This window comes from Tachypleus tridentatus, chromosome 8 (genome assembly GCF_004210375.1).
Source record: "Tachypleus tridentatus isolate NWPU-2018 chromosome 8, ASM421037v1, whole genome shotgun sequence".
NCBI classification, from domain to species: Eukaryota; Metazoa; Arthropoda; class Merostomata; order Xiphosura; family Limulidae; genus Tachypleus; species Tachypleus tridentatus.
The window spans coordinates 77,399,432-77,414,712 of NC_134832.1; the positions used below are offsets into that span (position 1 = coordinate 77,399,432).

General features: G+C 28.9%; 1 protein-coding gene across 3 annotated transcripts in view; it reads right to left on the bottom strand.

The window, feature by feature from the left end:
- Window positions 1-369: 369 nt before the first annotated feature.
- Window positions 370-15,281, bottom strand: part of LOC143222734 (WD repeat-containing protein 26-like) — a 61,681-nt gene continuing 46,769 nt past the window's right edge. For all 3 annotated transcript variants that reach the window (XM_076449655.1, XM_076449654.1, XM_076449656.1), the window contains 4 exons: window positions 11,568-11,646; window positions 10,933-11,062; window positions 4,139-4,327; window positions 370-3,392 (listed from right to left, as the gene is read on the bottom strand). In XM_076449655.1, the coding sequence (XP_076305770.1) occupies window positions 3,361-3,392; window positions 4,139-4,327; window positions 10,933-11,062; window positions 11,568-11,646 (430 nt within the window). In that variant the 3' untranslated portion in view covers window positions 370-3,360. The remainder of the gene's footprint in view (window positions 3,393-4,138; window positions 4,328-10,932; window positions 11,063-11,567; window positions 11,647-15,281) is intronic.

Below are 15,281 nucleotides of genomic sequence, written 5' to 3' on the forward strand. Positions count from 1 at the left end.
TGTTTAAAGTACTTTCTCACAAACCCATACCCATACAATGCATCAGAGTCAAAAAATAAGGATTATGTGCTATGCTTCATTGTTTAGTTACTCATTATTCTTTGTGACAATATGTGCTTAGCCTTTTTCTTCATCTATAAATATACTGGTAATTTATGATCATATTTAAAAGTGATGTCTTTTGAGAAAAATGACAAAGTTTGTACATTTATGATCTATTGTTTTTGTGCAGAATAAACAAGTTGAAAGATCTTAAATAATTCTATCCTACCCCCCAAGAAAAAGAGAAAGTTAGAAAAATATCCTTTTTAAATGCTAGGGTTTTTTAAAACCCCTGTCAATTTCACTTGCATATAGCTACCACTTATGTTTAGGTGACAGAGTAAACTGATAATTTATTTCACAATATTAATGTATGAATTGGACAGTAAACACATCTTCTCTAGATAACACTATTCATCACAGATGTAACAGTCATCAATGTAAAAACACAATACAACTAAAAATTCTAAAATTCACATGTGGTATCTATCACACATTCTAGATCAATGGATTTTATTAGTAAGATATATGGGAAACTAAGAACATGAGGAAAATATAAAATAAAAACAATTACAAACATAAATTGTAATATCATCATTTGGCAACTGTACTCACTTTAATATGAGCTATATTATATTCTCCTTTCTGTTAATTAGCACTGGTATTGGCATGTACTATATTCTAAATTTTTTCAATTACCACTTGTGTCAAGATTGGAAATGACAAGAAGTGTATGTACATAGTTCATATGGTTAGCACTTGTGTCTAAAGTAAAAGTGAAAAATATTGTACTTAGATCATGCATTTAGTACTTATATGAAGGAAAGAGGTACTGTACTCAGTTCAGTCTATAAACACTAGTGTTTACCCATAAAGTGAGAAGTAATACACTCAGTTCACTTGATTAATGTTAAACTGAAGAAGTAACACGTTTTCAGTTTAGTGAATGAAACTAAACTCTACAAACATAATAAAATGATCCAATTACAGAATACCTTTTAATAATTATGTAATAAATGAAAATTAAATTAATCATTAAAGTTAAATAATCATTGCTTATAACAATAGGAAGGTAAACAACAACTTATAAGCATAAAGAAAAATTTTATTAATGGTGGTACATACATGTTTTGATAGAACATTGGTCTGTTTTATTCAGGTAATCAGTATCAAGAAATACATGGTTTATATATTGTTATAAAGACAAAAGACACAGGAATTATATGTAATGGTAACTGTGTAAGCAGGTGACATGATACAGGTTGAGGTCAAGCATGCTGACACTGTTTCCATTATGTTTAATCCCTGTGGATTTTGTCTTTGTAATGATATATAAACCTTGTACTGCTTCATACTGATCATACCTGAAGAAGATAGATAGAATGTTCTATCAAAACAGCAGTATGTTGCAACATCAATAAAACTTTTCTTTATGCTTATAAATCATTATTTGCTTACCTGTTATTATTATATTAGAATAATATGCTTCCTTACTCAAGCATTGCTTATAAAACCTCCTCGATTCTCTACAAATTCCAATGCAACACTTTTTTTTATTTGGTAATGATTTGGTCTATTTGCTTTAGAAGAAGTAAAAATACTGAAATAACTTTAAAAGAATATGATAGACTTCTAGACATGGCCTGACAAGTTTTCTGTAGAGAAGTGTGTGTCAGAAATAATTGTAATTAGTCACAAGGACTAAAAGACTATTTTATTATTAAGTTCTCTTCCATTTAACATTATGAGAATAATGCAAACTGCAGTTTTTAGTCCAAGTCCTCAATTAAACCATCTGGGCAAACAGTTGAGAATAAGTCTAAAGCCTTACATATCATGTAAAAATTCCACACTGAAACTTGAGTATGGATTTGAAGAAACAGTATTTAAACTCAACTTTAACCATTTGTATTCTGAAACAATACATTATAAACAATAAAACAAAACTGTTGAAAGTTATTTCACAAGAAATAAATCCACACTTCATGGAAGTTTGCAATTTTTATCAATCATAATTGTTTTTTTAACTTAATGTAGCTTCCATTTCCTTTCAACAGTGAAAATCATATCTGAACATTGATTACTTCTATACATGTTTGTATACAAAACTATAGTCAGTGTTATAGGTTAAACTGAGTTTTAAGTTACTAAATAAGATATGTTATACTTTTAGTCTTAGATAATGTATGTATCAACTACTATCCTGAATGACATACAAAAAGTGGATGTTATATTTCAAAACATATTTCTAATAAGTGAAATATACCTAACAACCAGAACGTTTTGTTACATTGCTTTTCATATTGTTCTTCTAAACAAATGTTCAACACCAAATATATTTATTTTACATTGGGAGTTTTTTTTTTGCTTTTACATACTAAAATCATAAATAAGAGTTGCCATAAATAACATAACAAAGCAGTGGCTGCACCACTTATTAGGCCTAACATAGTCTTGTTAATGGTAATTATGAAAGTATTTGTCTTATCTAAACTGGCTTTGTTAATATTTTTCACTTCAGTTTAGAACAACATAAATAATAGAAATAATATTCTGCAAAACTTATTATCATCTGTAATGTGATGATAGAACACATAAATCATCCTTTTTAAGATTTCTCTTAGCAGAAATTGGTAAATGTAAGAAACAACAAATATTCTTGTTTAATGCACTACTAGAGAAACTTAAAGCTGTTCTAACTGACAAAATCTGTAAATTTAATAAAAGCTGAGCAGCAAAAAAACACAACAGGTTGGTTTTATGACTAACCCTGAATAATTAAAATCACAAAGTTGGCTCCTACAGTAAAAGATATACATAGGGTTACAAAATACATCTCACACAGCAAAGATAACCTTTAAAAACCATGGGTTATTGGGTCTTTCTAAACAAAATTATCAATTTATTTTTAACCCACTGTAAATTATCAAAAGCAGTTTAAAGTGAATTTTATGCAACTATTTTTAATAACTGAGTGGTACCTAATTCAAATAAACAGTCAACTTTCTCCAAAGTCAGGATATTTTTATAGTAAAAAAAACAAACACTAAATGAAATTTAAATAAATTGCCTAAGAAATACTCAATTTCTCTAAAACACTACGTTTCTGCTTAGAAAAATCCTGTGTATGTAACTTGCAGAACCTCATCTCATAGGATACTCAATTTAATATACAAGTTTCAATCAATATTTCAACTGAACTACACATCCTTGCAAGGGGAAGATAAACCAAACACACGAGATGAGAGCCCAAAACTTGAAATACTTCTCTGAAACTTGAACATGATACTGGTCAGTTCCTAGATATATCACTCAGTATTAGACAGCTGTATTTGAACTTGGAGATTGGCCTAAAAGTAATCATTAACAGAAAACTATCAGATTAACCCACACAAAGCTAAAAACACAGCAACTAATATCAAATAACTGACACTATAGAGCAAAAATTCATTACATATGATTTTTTAAAGAATTGTAGACTTATTTTTTGGTGTACATAACACATCTCACACACCTCATGAATTCTTCTTCAAGTCATTCCAAGCAATTTCATGTAGGACCTCAGAGATAACAGTCAAAGTACAAACTAGTCAGAACTAATTATTATTTACAACATTAGAGCACCTAGCCCCCTCCTCTTGAAATGTATAGCTATCTTGAAACTTGCACACAAGTCAAACAATTTATGTCAAAATATGTGAAAATCAGAACATTAGTAAAATAGATGTTACCCTACGTCAATGGTTTAGTTTCCTAGATGACAATATTACTAAAACAATTGCATGAAAGTATTTTTTACTACGAAGTACAATACCAACTAAGATTGTGTATAGCTCCTTAAAACAACAAATTTAACCAATATTAATATACACCAATAAAGTTTAGGTCTATAAACTTTAACATTACATAAGTTGTAAAACCAAAATATTCATATCTATAAACATAAACTGATCATCAAGAATACACGTAACCGATTGAAGTTAAGAAGAGTGTATGTACATGTCAACACCAATGAATATTTATAATTGGTTACTATATGTATTATCACTGTTTTATACTTGGTGAAAGAAGCTACATTTATACAACTAAATCTTACTTCTGTGTTTTCTTTTAACACGATACTGTTCACTGGGGCCCCAAATTCTCACAGTTCCATCATCAGAGGCACTTGCCAGCATGCTAGGATAGGTAGGATTCCAGGAGACACAGTTCACAGTCCTAGTGTGTCCTGTCAATACTGCAATTGGCATTTCTCTCTTCATGTGCCAGATGTATACCCTACTATCTAAAGAAGAACAAAAGTGTAATCATTACTTAATCAACACTTTAGTTGTACTTTTATCAATTACATCATGACATACTTTTTTTAAGTTTGCTCTGCTCTATCAGTGCTTTTGTGCTAAATTGTACTTATTTAAAAGTTATGTTAATTTTCTTCTATGACAAAACAAATTGATGTTAGGAACTAGAATACAGACATATGTGCAGTCTACTGAAAAAGTTAATTCCAATGAAAGAAAACTAATTAGTACAAGAATATAACAATAACAAAAAAATGCACAATTCTACAAGACATAATATTCCTAAGTATTTTATTATAAAGGCATAAATATATCATTAAGCATTTTCTATATTTTAAATGAATACAATTGCTTCTTGTAAAATAAAAATCTTGTCTTTAGTTGTCAAATTATTGGTGAACTCTCTCCAAAAAAGTGAGCACCTTTCAAGTGTCAAGTATGTGCTCGCACATCAAATTTTAAAATAATGTGAAAATAATAATTCTCTCTCTCTTTCATGACTTTCACTCAATAATATTTTGGAACTGACATTTTTTAATTTTTGCAACACTGATTTAGTTTAATTCATACAGAAAAATGAATAAAAATCTTTGAATACAGATTTTTACAGAACTCTGAAAAAATGCTACTTCTTAATTTCTTTAGTATTTCTGCCTCTTCCAAAGATTAGGTTTACTTATAGTGGCTAAGGAACTAATATTCCTTGAAACTGTAATTAACAATGTTTTGTATATCAAGCAATTTCCTTCTCTTTCACAAAGTTAATTTTGTACAGCTTACATTTCCATGGCAAGTTATCTGAAAAACCATTAATGAAGCTCTGCTTTAAATAAATAACTAGAAAAAACTAAATGCCATTTGATAGAGCAGATTGTAAGTTACATTCTCACCATTCTTAAACATCAGGTCTAGAGTTATCAATACATATCAGTTTATGTGGTTTTTAATATTTAAAGCTAAAAGTAGTGACTACTGCAATCATTAAAATAAAGTAATTAAAGAAATACATCAAAACAAATCAACAGAGCCAAAATTAACTAGATATATAGAAATTTTTTATCAACAGTAAAAACAAAGAAAATTATATTGTGAGATAAAAGGAGATGTTTGTATTCTTTTTGGAAAAAATCTCACAATAAAATTGTACATTTCATAACATTAAAACATTTGGAAAACCAAATGAAATTACACAAATTTTGTATATTAAAAACTATTTAATATTTAGTATTTTTTTCCTAAGTTTCATGCAATTTGATTAAGTATTTCTACTCTAAGAAGTAAAACAAGTTATCAGAAAAAACACCTAAATAGATTCAAGAAGTCTTAATATAGAATTATAAAAATCCTATAACCTGAGCTCTTTCAAAAGGTGGACTTTTCTTCTTCCTTAATTTTAATTCAATAAAGTTATATAAGAATTTTCTTAGTATGTAGAATGTGACAATATACAGCTCAGTGAAAATAACTTAATTCTGATCCTAGAAAAAAGGCAGTATAATGTTTACATTTGGGAAAACTTGCAACGACAGTGATGCTAAATGTTGTCTTCACAGATATTAACCTCCTCACTTGGTGCTCAGTGAAATCAGCCAAGTTCATGACCTCAAAATTGAGCTTTATAGTTTCCATATTATAACTTCTAATATGTTTTGTGTATCTTCATGAAATTTTGAAAGCTTTCAGTATGCATTAAGTCTTTTATAGATAAAGAATCATAACTTCATTATGAAGTGTTTTCAATAAAAATTTCTCCACAAATATATGGAATCAAGTGTTCATTGCTCTTAAAAAAAAATTTTCATGATAAAGTTGAAAATATTTCTCTTTGCTTGAAAAATCTCAAATTTCATTTCTGTAATCTCTAAAATCTCCTAAATAAATCTTAAATTTTTTTTTCAGTAAAATTTGATATTTTGTAAGTTGTTTTCTCTACTCTTACTTTACACAAGATTGGCTAATTTGAATAAACTTGTAACAAAAAAATACTTCAAATTGGAACATGAAATTACTTTCACTTACTCCCATATAGCTTTAAACCCATAACAGAATAAATCTGCTTACACTTAATTTTTTTTTTGTTTTAGTGCCCTTTAAATCATGTTCAACTGATATTTATGCCATATAAGATGTAAATCAGATGGAAAACATGTACTTCATTTACCCTAACCTAACCTAAAAAGTGTCCAAAGAACACAGAGTAATTCCATGCAAAAAGCAGACAATGTCCCATAACTATTACAATTTTTTTCTGGCTTTCTAAATATGCAGCTAAACTCAGTGATGTGTTTCCTGTGGGAATAGTTTGAACTGAAAGTGAAATAGAGAATTCTGTGTACAAAAAAAACAATATAATACATCATTTGATAGATTATGGTCTTGGTTTCTATTATGGTACACAATATAGTATTAAACTTCAGAGAAAACTATTGGTGATTTTTGAAACATTAGCTGTGTCTCATGCAAAATGTATTCTTATACCATGATAAGAAAGTAGTTTAAGTTTTGAATGTAACTCAGTAAAACATCATGATGTCCACAGAAAAAGATGCCTGTCATGAAAGTGTTAAAATGATTCATAAGGTGGAAATCAAACTACATTACAACATTTTTAATTTACATAAAAGCTGAAGAGATTCAAACTCCCTTTCCTAGATCCATTCCTGCACATACAATATTTAAATGATGTAGTTACCAAGTAAAATTAGAAAGATAATACACTGAAAAAAAAAAACACACCAAAAAACAAATAAACCAGTAAACCTACATTTTATAGTGATCTATATTTAACTCTTAACACATGTTTGGTCCCAGAAACATTTTTACTTGTGTACAGTTTTAATATTACAACTTTTAATACATTATGTGCATTTTCACAATATTTGGCACAGTTTTAGTAAACATCACACGTTGTTTATATATGTACAAAAATTCAGATTTTTCAATAAAATATTTTTTTCACTACTCTAAGAGCAAAATTTTTTTATGTAAGACTTAAAATTACTTCTTATTCTTTCAAAAATCACAACCTTAATTTTTGTAGCTGCTAAAACCTCATTAGTAAATATGAAACTTTTTTATAGAAAAACTTTACATTTTATCTGTTATTACCTCAACCCTAACAATATATTTTATTCTTCAGCCAGAAGACAAATTATATCAACATATGATGAAAAGTTGTAAAATCAAAAATAAAATGTTATCTTTTTTATTGTTTATAAGATTTTAAATTACTTCTCTTGAGAGCTTCAACTACTAAGCATTGCACATTTATTTTTATATGTATTTTACTGTCTATGATTGAAGTACGAATCCACTGAAAATGAAGCAATAATTCACTGACTGTTTCAGTGGACTGTTTACATGATACCATAATACAATACCTTCAAATGTGATAAAGCACATGTAAAGGGATAGCCAACTTGACCACTCCGATAACAGGATGTTTCACATATTAGATTATACACTTTACAGCATTTACTACAAAATTTAATTTTAGTAATCACACTGCACTTAGAATCCATATAAACGTTTATACCAACAACATGGTATAAACGTGGAACTTATCAGCTTATGTATCCAAAGGTATTTTTCAACAAGTATTCTCTCCATACCAATAAGACTGTATTTTGAATCTTTCAAAATGTTTATTATAAGGTTTCAGTGCTGATACAATAAATACTGCAATTCTTGGAATATTGGTAGTTCTTCTGGGATATTAGAAATTAGTGTTATACTGTTTATGTGCAAAAAAATCTTATTGGTTCACAAGGTTGTGAAATCCTACTTCTCATTCAGCAGACTTATTCATCAACCAATAAACACTCTGACTTTGACTATTTCTCTATACTTTGTTGAAGAACCTAGACAAACTACTACTTGAAACATATTTCTTGCTACTGACAATTTAGGTAGAAGTAATTAATTATTATTTACAATACATCTAAAATCTCTATTTATTAGTTTTAGTATATAGTTATTGACCAAAATACATTATAGCTGTTTCTGTATTTTAGCATAAAATGGGTTTCTTCTGAAATTATAATACACATCACATATAATAATGTTACACAAGAGAATACATGATTTAAAATATATACATGTAATGTTTTTTCTCTTCTAGAAACAGAAGCTGAAAGAGAACTTAAAAAGAAGAGTCATGAATTGAAAAAAATTCTCAATGAGGAGGAGATGCAATTTTTACTGCATGTATCTTTCTATTGAAGTGAAAGTAGTAGTCTGTCAGGGGAATCAGTAGTTGAAGAAGCTGATGCTTCATTTGTTACTCCTCTGACAGAATCAGTGTACAAAACAAGATGGCCTCAGAAAAAACAAGCTTTTCTTGATTCTGTCTTATGGACAGATGAAGAAGTAGCTCGATGGTCTTCATAAGCCGAGGTTGTAGATAAGCTACATCACCACCACCACAAAGCTAGTAACAGTAGGGGAAGGGGTAAAGCTTCAGTATGCACTAGGACTGCTCTTTCCTAGCAGGAGAAGTCTCTCAACAGCAGTAGTACCTGGTCTTAGGAGCAGATCACAGAGGAGAAGCAAATAAACATACCTTCATTCAACAGGGGTCAATCTGTATCCACATAGGTCACCTTTCTGAACACAATTATTGATTCATTGAAACTTTTATTCACTGTAGAAACTTATTATTGTAAAGGAAACAAATCAGTTTGAAAACCACAGACACAAGCACGAAGGTGGACCACCCAAAAAAAATTAAGTGGACTGATGTTACATATTTTGACCTTTTAGCATATTTAGGTTTAACTTTAACAATGGGACTAATGCCTTATCCTTCTCTTTCTGACTATTGGTCTACCTATCTTCCTTTCCATTATCCTTGGTTTATTAAAATATTTTAGCTATCCACTATTACTTACATTTCAATAACAATATTAATGCTCTTCCTAGAGCTGACCCTAACTATGATAATGTTTTTAAAGTTAGACCTCTCATAGTAGACCATCTACTAAACTCTTTTGTTTCCTACCACTCTCCTAACAGAGAACTAATTACAGTTGAACAGATACAGTGCAAAAAATGTAAAATTAGTTTCCTTTAACATTTATCAAAGAAACCTGTCAAGTGTGGATTCAAGTCCTGGCAAATACTGTGAGTGGATCCTGTCTGATGGAAAAGAGGGACAAATGCCATCTAAAAGTTTAGGAGACAACATTGTGATGGAACTGATGAATGAATACAACAGACTAGGACAACTTTTACATTTCCCCTCACACAAAAAAGTTGATTCTATATTTATGTCTGTTTTCTTCCTTTGTTTACATTTTTTTTCCAAATATTTTAATATTTGTGTTTCAAAGCATATAGTGGTTACATTTTTACATTAAATTTTGACTGAAATATTTTGTAAAGTTTTTCTTTTGTTATTCATACAGTAGTTATCCTCCTTTTTATCTACCAAAGTCAGTTTGCAATGTCTAAAATGTTTGTAATAAAATACATATGTAAACTCTAATTTACTGACACAGTTTTTTAAGTATGTTTTTTTCCATTCTTGATCCTTTGATTCTGGTTGTTCCTTTTATCCTGTGTCAACATTTGTATAAATTTTGTTACAAGAGAACCAACAAAAAACCAGCATTCTCTTCAGAGCAAGAACATAGTCATCACACTTCAACAGTTTGGGTAAAATTATGATTTCTCCTTGAATCTGTTTACAAATGGCTATAAAATTTATGTACACAAGTAAATCCTCTTTCCATTGGTTATTAAGTCTTAGAAAAATAACAAATGAAAATAATGTAGCAGTAGGAAGAGCCAATCTACTAAACTGGCTAAATATATTTATATCTCAGCAAACCAAAAAGGAAGGCAGTTCTTATTTATAATTTGTCAATATCTCCAAATTGAATTGCTAAGTTATTACCTAATGTACACATTATGTGGTAGGCATAATTAATTATAAATGATACAATAACACAACAGGGAGTGTTATTTGACATGCAAAAAACAATATTCTTTTAAAATAATAAATTAAAACATATATAATATTAAATTTTGAAGTATAGCCTCCATTTTGAAGTAAATTCATTTTGACATAAGTAATAGCAAAGCTATTTAATAAAATTTTGAAAACGGCTTTCTAAAATGTTATGATATGTGCCCTTTGACTTGCCCATAGTAAAAGGGTTAACAATTAAGTAGCTAGAGTTGTCATGATGTACTGTCAGTCAGTTGCATTCCCTTCAATTAGTTGTATTTTTGTGATATTAATCAAACTTTTGATTAATCAATTATTGGAATAATAAAAACATGATACTAATTAGTAACAATAACTTCCATTAACAAATTCTTAAAAGCAACAACTAACTGCCACTCACAAGTAATTGGTTAATTTGCTCTGCTTTATGGAGGGCTATTATGAAGATACAATGTCCTCAGATAAAGCATGACAATCATGGCAATACGGACAGTGATAGTATGGTGAGACTCCAAATTAATTTTAATATAAAATACCCAATCTCTGTATTTAGAAAGTATGCCAAGTTTTGTGTAATCTGATTAGGTATTTTCACCATAAGAATGTAAAGACCAGCAAATGTGCCCTGTGGTCTCCTACCTTCACTTCCACTAGCAACAAAAACTTGACTTGTTCCTCCAAAACACGAATGAATTAAATAATAGCCTTGAGTAATTCCTTGAAATTTTCTAATTAGAACTTTGTCTTCCAGATCCCACAAGTGAACACCCTAGAGAAACAAAACATATCAAGATTAAATAACTGCTTCAGATATCTTACTGAACTTTCTTATTACAATTTTGTCTTTTAGAACTTCAGAGTGAGTTCAAAGAATACCATCGTATAAGTAAAACTTGAATAGACTAAATAATTTTACCCAGTTCTATATACCTAACCCTCCTACACTGTAAAACAAAAATAACATTTGATTAAAGCAAGAGGCATAAGGGTTCTTTGAGACTTGTATTTAATAGTTGTTTTTTTTTATATTCTAAAGTCAAAATCATTTCACACAAACATGTTATATGTATTAAGGCTTCCCAAATATAATAATGATACATGATGAAAACGTTTATATTGTCTTTATTATGCAATCAGAATAATGTTTTCTGAACATACTTCATATTAAATCAATGAATTGTTTAATACTTTAGCTACTGATAATTTTATCTGTGAGCTTCCATAAACACTATGAAAACATCAAACTGCAGAATTGTTTGCTTGTTCTCACTCACCTGAGTAGCTACATTTAATATGGCTAGTCTTCCTGTGTCATCACATGTAAAAGACATTATTTCATGGTCCTCTTGAATTCTATAAAGTTAAACACTGATATAATATTAACTTATCAAACAAATTTACTAATTACAATCTTATTCATAGTTACTATAGAAAGTTAGGTTACATGTTAGTTTCTATCTAGTATTGCTATTAAACCTATGTATAAAAGTGAGAGTCAAAATGTGCATTCTACAATCTTCTACACAGTGACATTGAATATGATATTATGTATTTGATGTCAGACATGTCAGCTATTCATTTAACCCTAAATTACTAATTTAGTGATAGTTGGTGATATAGGAGAATAAATACCTAATACAGGATACAGGGATAATGAAAAAATTGTAAATATGCATTTCAGAGATTCTAGAGATCATGCAAATACAATATTTAAACTGTGTGATGAATAAAAATACTTTTGTTCATTACCTGAACATCACCTTGCACTGCACCTTGTTAGAGTCTGTGTCAGACTGACATTGTCAATTCACAGACATATCTTGGGTACAAATACTTTTAATGTATGTTTGACCTTTTGTTTACAGATTTGTACATTTGATTAAAAGCTTGCCACATCCTGTGTACATATGTTCAGTAAATTCAGAATTGCATTCAGTGTTCCTTCTTCAATGTGGGATCAGCCCAAAATACTTGATTGATTTATTTTTGTTTATTTTAAATTTCATGTAAAGCTACACAAGGGCTATCTGTGGTAGCCATCCCTAATTTAACTGTGGAAGACTAGAGGAAAAGCAGCTAGTTATCACCACCCAGTGCCAACTCTTGGGCTACTTTTTACCAATGAATAGTAGGATTGACCATAACATTATAAGCCCCACTGTTGAAAGGGCAAGATTGTTTGGTGCAAGATACTTGGTTAAATATCATAAATATTTGCATTAATTATATGAGTAACTTTTATATAAACTATATGCAAATGTAATTTCTTCTCATCAAGTGCACTTCATGACATAAATCTTAACAGACAAATCCTCAAATCTAAGTAAAAAATAATAAAGTTTAATTTTTAGCCTATAAAAATTAGCTTTTATTTTAAATTTAAAAACACTGGACAAAAACAAAGAGTTATCTAAAATAGGTTAGTGTTCTCAAGAACAACTATTGCATGTAGATCTACAAATTTTAACTTCTATCTGCATTTTGCTTCAACATAACATTGTTCATAATGATTTTTGTGATGTTGTAACAGAAATGTTTTCTTTTACAGTTTCACAGAATTCACCACAAAATAAATTAGCTTAGATGTGACACAATTTACACTGACAGGGAAAACAAAGAAAATATGATCAGCAAGCCAAAGCAATGCAGAAAACATTTAAATATTACTATAGTGAGTAGTTGATGAGAAAATTAAAACTGTTGGTGTTTTTAGGTTTTGTGTAAAAAAATATAATGAAAAATCTCTTTTCTAAGTATTGGAGGTTCCCAGGACTCATAGAAATCACAGACTAGAGCAAACACTGAAAATTCTTAATGTTAATGATGATTTTCTATTGTTATCACTAGTCATCTTTATTTTCCCTTTAGTTTTTGTGAATAAAACAGCTACAAAGCTTTATATTCTTCAATAAATTTACAAATATTTGAAAGCTCACAACAGCAAGAATTCTTCAATTTATAACAACAAAAAACCATTTGTGATTTATATTATATTAATAAAATTCAGAGAAGCAATTAAAAGCTAAAGACACACAAAACAACCACACTTAGAATGACACTATAATGTTCAAACTTAGCAATAATATCTTTTCAGCTGACTGAGAATGTATTTCATTGATCCATAAATGGTCATCACAGTTAGTGAGGTCAAAGTGTGTAATATTCTTTTCCAATTAAAATAAGCATCATGAAGTTGATTTAATTTTTAAAATTTGTTTAACATTCATGCAAGATTAGCATTAAATTTTTTGTACAGGTAGTTCTATTAATGCTTTTGTTACAGGATCAGCCATGATCATCACCCTGAATTCACCTTTATAGTTTCTGTACTATACATTCTAATATGTTTTGAGTATTGTCATAAAATTTTGCAAGCTTACAGTCAGCATTAGAAGTTTTTTTTATATAAAATATTAGAATTTTTTAATAAAGTATTTTTACTAAAAATGTTTCCATGAATATATGGAGTCATAGTGTTGACTGCTTCAAGTATCAAGGGATTTTCATGTTAAGGTTAAAAGTACTCTTCTTCAAATGAAAACTCTCAAATGACATGTGTAATCTCTAAAACCTTCTAAATAAATTTCATATTCTTTTTTTCAGTGAAACTTTATATTTTATCTGTTACTTTCTGTAAACCAACTAAATGGAATTTGTCAATTTGAATGACCTCACAACTTCCGTAAAAGATATAAAATAAATCTAAATTAACCCTTTTTTATTTTCTAGAATGATTGCAAGTTGTAACAAGATACTACATTTATCTTAATTGACTTAAAACTTATAACAATATGCATCTGCCTCTACTTAAATAATCCCACTATACAAGCTGTAAATCACTTGGCAAACACGTAGCTCATGTTGCCCTTTCCAATTACGTAAAGGCAGAGGCTACTTGTGAGCATACTTTGTGAAAAGTTGTTGTTATTTTTCCTTTATTTTATTTAATAAGTTACTAATTTTTACAATTTAGTTACTTTTATAATAATAAATAAAGAACAATCATAAAAAACAAGAAATATATTAATTTCCTGGATCTTTGTTTTTGCTGTTGACTCTCAATGAAACTTAACCTTACTCTTTTTATAGTAATAGTACCAATGCACCAAATAAAGCAACTAAAAACATGGAATAATAACATGCAGAAAAAGCAGACAATGTCTTATAACTATCACGATTTTTCCAGCTTTCTAAGTATGTGACAAGAGCCCTTAAAGATTCAGCTAAGGTCATCAATGTGTTTTTCCCATGGGAATAAGGTTTGAGCTAGAAATGAAATAGATAACTATTTACACAGAAAACACAGTAATATAATAAGTCATTTAATGTATTAAAACCTGGACTTTTATAGGTTATAAGTTATAAAGTATTAAACATCAGGGAGAACTATTGGCATTTTCTAAATGACAGAATGTTACAGATAAGCATGGCAAAAGAGATCCAACTTTCTTGTTTATGGCTTTGTAATCAAACATGGTTGAAGGCAATTATAACATTTCAATGAATAATTTATGTTTAACTTCTTATTTCTTCTTAGAGTGGTGGTATATAAATTAAAGAAGGGATACCTTAAGAGTAAATGTAACAATTCTCATCCTCAGGGAAATTAAGTAATTTTTTTTTTTAATATTGCCTTATAAAAATAATAACTTAAAACTAATATAATATTAAAATTTGGATTATTAATTACATTTTGTTGCAAAGGTTATGTATATAATATGCTAATAAACTATTTTAACTTTTTCATATAGGGCAAGTCCTCATAACCATTTTGTCCTTGTAATTTTTATTCTATTACTTTTAAATTAGTAAGCATGACATTTCACAGATTATCAGTAAACATTACAAGGCTGGCTTTCATATGTAATTTTTTTTTTAAGTCTTAAGAAAATTACTAAGAGGACATTCTGAGCCTTCGACTGGTTATTCATGTCATATATAAGGGTCAATTTTTGATAATGGAAAGAGGTGAATGAAGGCCATTGTGT